The following is a 9,044-nucleotide window of genomic DNA, read 5'->3' as shown; positions in this document are numbered from 1 at the left end:
CCTGGATCACTAAGGCCCCTTCCAGCTTCAAAGTGCCATTACCATAGTATGAGGACCATAAGCCCTCCTAGACAGCAGAGCAGACTTTGATATTACAGCAATGCAACAAGAAGGATGCGTGCCTTCTGGCCAGAGACAACTCAAACCACCAACTAATACATGGTTCTATTCAGGTTTTAGACCATACTTAGTGCATAATCACACTATGGAGTATATGCTACATGTCGTATATTATCATGCTTTAAGGTGTGATATACATTTTGGAGTATATCCCACACTTGGTGCATATACCACACTTTGGAGTAGATACACACTTTGAGGTATATAGACACATTAGGTCATATAGACACTGGGGTATGTATACACCTTGTGTATATTAAATACTGTGATATATCTCACACCTGGTGTAGATAGCACACTGCATAGACACCTCTCCACTGGGAGTGTTCTGAGAAGGGCTAATGCCAAAACTCTGGAAAGGTTCTGGGGTTAAGAGTGCAGGCCCTAGAACCAGATAAAGCTGGGTACAATGCATTTCCACCACTTGTTAACCTTGAGCAAGTCACTTGCTCTGAGACTCAGTTTCTTCACCTGTAAAATGGGGATAGTAACAGAACTTACCTCATAGGGTTCTTGAGAAAAGTAAACGAGGCAATGCCTACAACCAGTTCACCACAGTGTCTAGCATGTCAGAAACACTTAGTAAATGGTAGCTTTGTTATTGATGGAACGTTTAAAAAATTTTTATAATGTACATTTTTTATTTTTAAAAAATCCATAAAATCAGATGTTCCCAGAGTCTTAAAGCTTTTGAAAACTCAGATAACAGACAAGAGGACCACTCCATTCATATTTATTTCACATTTGATATGTAAACTTTTTTATTTAAAAAAATCCACTGTCATTAGCAACATGTGCTGACATTAGTTTTTCTTTAGTGAAATAAGAGTGCAGGCCTTAAATTGTCTCTGTCTAAAACATGTAGAAACGCAGATGTAAACACAAGGTCTCTGCCCTCCTCCCCTGACTTTGGCAGTTCATCAATGACATGATCTCAACCAGAAAAGCAGGGAGGGAGGAAAGGACAACATTTTGATACCTAACAGCTCTTGGGGAAGGAACTGTACAGTTTGGCAGGCCCATTTGTCTTTTCAAACTGTTTACCTTGGGCAAATTGTATCAGGTTTGCTTCTTCCACATAATTTCCACTCCTTGGAGTCTAAAAACAGCAGCTAAAAGATTTCCCCATAGTCAGCACTTTCGGGGCAGGAGGGGCACACAGACATACAAGATAGAAACATACATATTCTTCTTCAAGCAGTGGCCCTGGAGGGAGAGAGGGAACACTGGAAAGAGAGGTTTTAAAGTGAGTTACTGGGGCGAACAGTGCATCAGAGAATAATGGCTTTATACACAGGGCTGATGTGAGGCAGAAAGGCTCATTTACTTATGTCTTGATCCACCATCGTAATATTTACATAGGAAAAGGCAATTATGCTGTTAGGCACAGGAAAAAAATGGACAGAAATCTTTTCCCTGTCAGGAAATCTCAAAGCAGGTCCGTGTCGAAGGGACAGTCACCAGTTGCTGGTGAAAAGGACGACATAGAGGGACTTCATAACACCAGAAAGGGCTTGCATTGCAAAGGGGCTTGGCCTGAACCAGACAGCTGTGTCTGCCTGGAAGGCATCTCTCCCAAGGCCAGGATTTCAACATCAAAACCAAGGCCAAGAGATATGGGGGCCCCATGTGTGCTATCAAAAATAGTGTATATTTACAGTGGGGGGTGGGGAGGGCAGGCAGGGCTGCCCTTAGCATTTTTCTTTAAAAAGAGAGAGAGAGAGACTTGGGAACGGAAGGGGAATTAGCCAGGGCTAGGTAACCCCCATCCATTAACCTTTTGTGAGCCATGCCCTTGTAGTCCAGTGCTTGCTCTGAAGAGCTGTGAGGGCTGTACCAGGCGAAGAGGGTGAAAATACCTTTAGGAAGCAATACTGATTAGGGGTGGCCCACTAGGAAGATGGCTCCAGGTCAAGAGTGGCCAAACCAACAACTGGGGATGTGTGGGCCTGGCAGCAAGAAGCTTCCCTTGTAGGAGCAGCAAACGCCCGCCCGCAGGAGGCTGCAGAGCCACCCCAGACGAGGAAACGCAGAGCAGGCAGCGCCCGGGTTTCTGAGTGCCCTGGGGCTGAGCACCCCTCGATGCCCCCCGCTGCCTGCAGTCAGCGTGAGTCTACGCGGGCGCCAGCGGAAACCTCACACGATCCGCTTCCTGTCCCCCCGACAGAGGATCTTCTTGAAGGCGCGGCGGAAATCGTGGTTGAAGATGGTGTAGATGACCGGGTTCAGCGAGCTGTTGCAGTAGCCGAACCAGAAGAAGAACTTGAAGAGCGTGCGTGGCACGGAGCACCCGACGGCCGTGAGCGTGTAGGTGAAGAAGAAGGGGAACCAGCACACCACGAACACTCCGATGACCACGGCCAGCACGAACGTGAAGCGCTTCTCGCGGTTCTGCCGCCCGCGCCAGCGCGACGCCTTGGCAGCCCCGACGCGCTCCTCCCCCGGCCCTGCAGCCGGCGTCCCAATCCCCGTCGCCCCCGGCCCGCGCCGCGGCAGGCTGTCCCCCGGCTTCACCTGGCTCGCTCGGGCCTTGCCTTTGCCCCGGGGACCGCGCTCGGGTCTGCGGGGCCCTGGAGGCCGCTCGGCGTGGTCGGAAGACGAGCTCTCCTCCAGGTCCAGCGCGTCCGCGTCGCGCGGCCCGGCCGGCGCGGGCTCGCCAGGGGCGCCGTTGAGCTGGGTGGGCAGCGGTTCGGCCTCTGCGCCCCCCGGGCCCGCGCTGCGCTCGGGGCCCAGACCGTTGGGCCTGCGCTCGGCGCCCCCCGGCGGCGCGGCGACGGCGTCCGGACCCCGGCGGCTGGGTGGCACGCGGGTGCGACGCTTGGCGATCTGGTAGATGCGCACGTAGACCAGGATCATGATGAGGCAGGGAGCGAAGAAGGAGCCGATGCACGACGAGATGACGTACCACTTCTGGTCGTTGATCTCGCAGCGCGGCTCGGCCGGCTGCGGGCCGCCGCCGCCGCCCTTCTTCTCGATGGAGATGAGCGGCGGGAAGGAGATGACGGCCGAGATGACCCACACGGTGATGATGATGGCCTTGATGCGGCGCGGCGTGCGCTTCAGGTTGTACTCGATGGCCTGTGTGATGGACCAGTAGCGGTCCAGGCTGATGGCGCACAAGTGCACGATGGACGACGTGCAGAAGAGCACGTCGAGCGCCAGGTAGATCTCGCACCACGCCTTGCCGAAGTACCAGTAGCCCATGACCTCGTTGGCCAGCGAGAAAGGGATGACGAGCGTGGCCACCAGGATGTCGGCCGAGGCCAGAGACACCAGGAAGAGGTTTTGGGGCGCCTTGAGCGCGCGGCTCGTGAACACGGCGATGATGACGAGCACGTTGCCGAAGACCGTGAGCAGCATGAGCAGGCCGGCCAGGCACACCAGCGTCAGCGTCACCTGCAGGGAGTAAGGGGTGGCCCGGGCGCCGCCCCCCGGCGCCTCGGTCCCGTTCCAGCTCGCGTTGCCCGCGTCCGGCTGCAGGGAGCCCATGGGCGCAAAGCTGCCCTCGGCCAACGGCTGCTCCTGGCGGAACATGAACGCGGGCGCCCGCTGGCCTGGGCCTGCTGCCAGCTGCCTTCCGGCCCGGCGCCCGTGGGTCCTCCTCTTCCTCCGGCGCCCCGCTCGCCTGGCTGCGGCTCACATAGGGAGGGGGCCGCAGGGAGGCCGGGCCCGAACTGGAGGACCGCTAGCGGCCCATGGCCCGGGTCCCGCGAACTGCGCCTGGCTCGCGCTTCAGACGCTCTCGGTGGGCGCCTTCTTGCTCCGAGCTCCTAATACAGCCAAGTTTTATTTCTAAGCGGCGGGAGAGAGTAGGGAGAGCCGATGGGTAAAGAGAGATTTATTCTTCAAGAAGGGAGAACAAAAATCATCGGTGGCCTGATAACTTGGAAGGATGACAGGAAATTAAATATATATATACATATCAATATCTATATCTTGAATCTTGAGCCTGAGCGAAAGCAAGAGGTCTTACCGTGTGCGGGGCCCGCCCCCACCCCGGGAGGCAGCCGAGGGGTGCTGATGCGAGCTCGGGGTCCTATGTCTGTCGCCTTACATCCCCGAAGCGATTACCGACTCTCTGGCTTCCCCCAGACGCTGCGGTTCTGGCCCGGCCCGGCCCGGCCCGAGGCTGGGGCGCGGACTCTGCCGCCTCTCGGAGCGCCGCGAGACTTCCAAAGTTGTGCGCCCTGCTGGGGCTGGGGCGCACTGTGCGGAGCTCGGGGGCGGCGGCGGCGACGGGGTGAGGAGTGTGGGGGCCGCATGAAGGCACCCCCGTCCTCAGGCGGGCCGGGGCAGGTGAACGATCAGCTCTCCAGGAGCCGCGACGGAGGCAGGGGTTCTCCTGGGCGTCCGCCTGGTGGGCGCCGAGCGCTGCTGGATGGGCCGGGGTCCGACGACAGCGCGAGTTGGGGCAGGAGCGCAAGGCGGGGAAGAAGGCGCTGGAGTGGCCGGGCGGCCGCACGCCGGCTGCTGGGTTTCTGCACCGAGCTGGAGCTGCTGCTGCTCAGCTGCGCTCACGGTGGACTCGTTTTATAGCCCCAGGATCAAGCCGGCGTTGCTGAGCAGCCGGCGTCAGCCCCCACGTGGGAAGCCGACCCTCCCCCGCCCCTCGCACCACCCCTCCGCCAGTCTAGCGCCCGCGCCCAGCGCTGGACCTCGGGGAGCGTTGCCCTCAGGCGGGACGAGCCCTTTGGAGAGGCGGGTACCTTGAGCTAGAGACTTAAAGAGGGAGCCCGGGGGTGGGGGGTAGGGGAGGAGCGGCCCCTGCTGGGAGTTGGCCGTGCAGCTCCGGTCCGACGGAGCAGAACGCAACGGGCACCCGTGAGTGCCCTCAAGGAGCTGGATCTTGGGAGAAAAGGGAAGAAAAAAATGGAAGGGAATCCCCGCCCAAATCGAGGGAAGTAACCTCCGGTGTGAGTTACATCTGGAGCAGCCCAGCTCCGGGCCAGAGCCGACGCGGTCCGCAGGTGCTCCTGGCAGCTGGGGAGAAAGGGGTCCTGGAGAGGGAGGAAGGCGCGGATTCGGATGGAACCCCTGGGGCGGAATGGACAGCACCCACGGGGAAGTGGCACAAGCCAGAGTTCAGACCTCCGCTTAGGGAAGAAGCGGCTACGTGTCCTCCCAGCCGCGAAGCTGTCTGCGGGAAACGCAAGACCCGGGGTCTGGACCGCGCCCCCTTAGACCGAGGTGGGGAGGGGTCCAGGAGCCGAGCGCCAGGGCAAAGCGAGGACGCACTGACACCTGCTGGCCGCTCGTGGTCACGGCTGAGAAGCGACCCGCTGACGCCAGGCGCCTCCTTCCGTCTCTTAGGTCTTCTGCCAACAGAGCCTTCTCCTATCTCAGAACAAATTGGTTTCTAAGCTCAGGAAAGGAGAACCCAGAGTTTGAATTGCACCCTGCCGTGTTGCAGAAATCTTCCTAAAGCAGATACTCGTGTGTCTACCCCTGGCGGGAGTGGGGGTTTGTCTAATAAAGTCACATCAGGAAGGGCTCAGCAGGCACCGCCGGCCAGAACGGGCATCCCACTCTGGACCCGCACAGCCCACCCTTCCTGCAGATCCGAGAGAGGCCAGGATCCTGCCTCCTTGGTTGCCCAGCTCTGGCTTGCTGGGAATCATTATGTTTTTGTTGAGGACCGAAAGCTAGACTCCACCCCCCCCCCGCATCCCACCCCCATTCAGATGTACACACAGCATCCTTCAATAAGGGGAGGAGGGAGTAGAATATTTTCCATGTTCCCTCTGGTAAGAATAGCGGGGGGAGGGGGGAGTGGGTGTGCGGCGAATGGCAAGTTTTTCCGTGCGTGCTAGCTGTCCTAGGATAGATTTTAACGGTCACTAGAGCACTAGCTTGCACCCTGCTAGCTGCACTTTTCAGATGAGAGCAAGCAGTTTAATGGTAAAACCCAAGAGGGTAGGAAATTTCAGCAGGAGAGAGATTAGACTTAAAGGAACGTCGTCTTATTTAAGGAACCACTAAACCAAAATGCCTTGTGTAGTCACCTAAGTTGGAATTCCAAGGATGGAACAGGCTGCCTCTCTGTGCAGCCAGCTGCAGGCTTAGGTCTGGCTCGGGGCTGATGGCTAAATTAAGGGCCCTGAGAATCACCTTCATTCCCAGCTGATGTCTATAGCCCGCACCAGTGATACAGTTATTGGTGGTGCTGCTGTTCATGTAGTCTCAAAATCTGTACTTTCCGAAGTATTTCACAGAAGTCTCATTTGACTTCAGTACCTTTGTCTCCCAATCTTTGCCCTAATGGTATAAACTCCCTTTCCAGTGTTAGTTCTGAGGAGCCTTTCTAATCTCCCTTTCTGGACAATCTAAAGGAAGCTGAGAAGACAATTTCCTCGCTCTGTTGAGTCACTCATTTTCCACCTTCTACTAAAGTCTCTGCTCTGAGGCTCTTGGCAGGGGCTTTGGACATCGCCAGTAGGCTCAGTTGGAAACATGGCTACACTCATTTTTGCACAGCAACTAGGAACCCCACACTTCAAGTATGAATACTAAGAGACAAAAATCAGAGCCCGTGGCAATCTGGGGTTTGCTGTGTCGCTATTTGTAGAACTTGGGAACTGAGTCTTGGGAGACCATCACTTACCATCTGCACCCCAGCTTCCAACACACTGCTCTTCTTCCTAATTTCAGAATCAAAAGGGGAAATAAAAACAAAGTTTACAGTAATTATCTTTCTTGAAATTTCTGCTGCTAGCCTGTGTATGACACCTCTTGTCACATTTTCTAAATGCTTCCCAAACAGCCAGGTGGTTTCTTAATTCCCTGATTTGGAGTCTTTTCTCCTAAAATGGGAACAGGTCTTTTCAGAGCCAGGAACCCTGAGGCCAATACACAACGAATACCAATAATAACAAGTGCTGCATTTTGTTAAGTACCATGATGTATGCACCATGTGTAGGGTGATATACATGGCCCCTTTATACACAGAGTTCTTCTTCCTGTCATATGTTCCTTATCACCACAGGTTCTGCCTCCTCATTTTGTCACACAGGGTCAGTATCTCTGAGCTTTGAAAAGCTATGTGGACACCATTAATTTTTGCTAGAAGATTTCATGCTGTGCAAGCTGAGTGAGACATTGCTGAGCAGAAAGATATCCACAAATATAATAATTCTCAACCAGGCCTATAGATCAGCATTTCCTAGGAACACAAAATACGCTTACCAATGCCCCACCAGGGAAATTATTCACCAGGTCCAAGGTGGGATGCAGCATGTGTATTTTGACAAAACTCCTTGAGAGCTGCAGGTGTGCACACCCTGCTGAAGACTTACCACCCAAAGCAATAAATCTCAGTGGTGGACAGGAGTGATGAGCAAGTGCCCTTGTGGGGACAGGAGGCAGTGTCCAAATTACCTGGGGTAGGAAGCCAACTTGAGCTAGAAAGAGTGGGCCCCAGATTGAGAATCACTGCCCTGAGCCAGTGAGACTGCTATGACAGTGTCGTAGCCCTCCAGGGAGCTGGGACAGAGCAAATAGTTGAGAGCCACTGTAAATATGGAGTTTGGGTTTGATGGCCTGAGAAGGAGTCATTTCTGGGGACCCAAATGGGGGTCCATTATTATTTATTACTAAAAATAAATAGTACTTATTAGCACCAACCACATGCTAGGCACAATGCCAAGCAGTTTATGTACTATATATTATATAATTCCCAAAACAATCCCATAATGTAGATTTTATTATCTGCCTTTGTAGATGGAGGAAACTAGGCAAAAGACTGAGTAAACTATCCAGCTAATAAGTGGCAAGGACAGAGCCGAACTCTATTTTTCCTGGTGGTAAGCCCAATGAGCTTTCTAAGTTCCTTACTGTGAATCTCCAGCCTTGATCACACTGCCAAAGAGAAACCTGCAAAATGTTCATCAGAAATGAGCGCATTAACAAGTTAGCACATCCTCCTTCTAGCCCTGTCCTTTCAGTCCATTGATGTCTACTAGATTAGGACTGTACAAGGCAAGATGTATTCCCTCTTTCTGTATCTAATGCCCACTCTTGGAGGCAACATCACGTACACTCTAGGAGACTGACCATTCCCCAACAGCCAAGCTGATGGAGAGCAAGCACTACACCAACTGGTTAGGCAACCCCTCCTCCTCCTAGTAGAAGCAACCTCTCTCTCTCATGGGTGCCATACATATTTTATCATGGCTTAGATGGACTTTTCTTGCTCTAGCTTATCTATTCATTTGTATGATGATCTAGCAGGTAGAAAGGACTGTCCTTTTCATCTCTATTCCTAGAGCATCTCTAAAACAGGCTTTTTAAAAATCATATTTCTAGTACCTACTCCTTGGAGATTCTGATTCAGTAGGATGAAGGCAGGGCCTGGGTGTTTGCATTTTTAACAAGTGCATGAGTAATTCAATAAATACCAAAATATAAGACACACGAGTATGGATACTTGATAAATGTTTGTGTGATGGATGAATGTATGAATGAATGAATTCTACTTACACTGAAGCTATCAAAGAGGCAAGAGGGGTCCAGAAGTTGGTGAAGTTGGTGACTATGATGGCTAGCATTTTATTCCAAAATCAGGATTTCTTAATAGTTGAGGTAGCTTAACTAGTTCAAGGATGTAAGTATAGGATTCTCTCATTCTCTTTTTTCCTAAAAGGAATATGTAAGTAGAGGAAGATAAATTTATAACTATCAGCTAGGTAATTTACCAATAAAAGAAAGCTTCTTAAGATAAATCATCTGTCCTCATGTTACATCTGAAATTAAAGTATCAGGCAATACCAAAATTTGTCTTGGCTTCTATATCTTTGATGGTGACTTCATCTAACAAAAGTAAGGGAGCTGGCTGGGAGAGAATATTAATTGCTTACTTTTTGAAAAAAAAGACTTGACTGTCTAAGAAAAAGAAAACATGACTCATTTAGCCTGGACTCCTAGGCTGT

General features: G+C 52.6%; 1 protein-coding gene across 1 annotated transcript; it reads right to left on the bottom strand.

Annotated features, from left to right (window-relative positions):
• Window positions 1-836: 836 nt before the first annotated feature.
• On the bottom strand, window positions 837-4,774 carry ADRA2A (adrenoceptor alpha 2A). Its single transcript, XM_055352138.2, has one exon. The coding sequence runs from the start codon at window positions 3,652-3,654 to the stop codon at window positions 2,257-2,259; it is 1,398 nt and encodes a 465-aa protein (XP_055208113.1). The 5' UTR covers window positions 3,655-4,774; the 3' UTR covers window positions 837-2,256.
• Between the last annotated feature and the right edge of the window lie 4,270 nt (window positions 4,775-9,044).

The sequence above is a fragment of the Gorilla gorilla genome, chromosome 8 (genome assembly GCF_029281585.2).
Source record: "Gorilla gorilla gorilla isolate KB3781 chromosome 8, NHGRI_mGorGor1-v2.1_pri, whole genome shotgun sequence".
NCBI classification, from domain to species: domain Eukaryota; kingdom Metazoa; phylum Chordata; class Mammalia; order Primates; family Hominidae; genus Gorilla; species Gorilla gorilla.
This window is presented reverse-complemented; position numbering and strand designations above follow the sequence as displayed.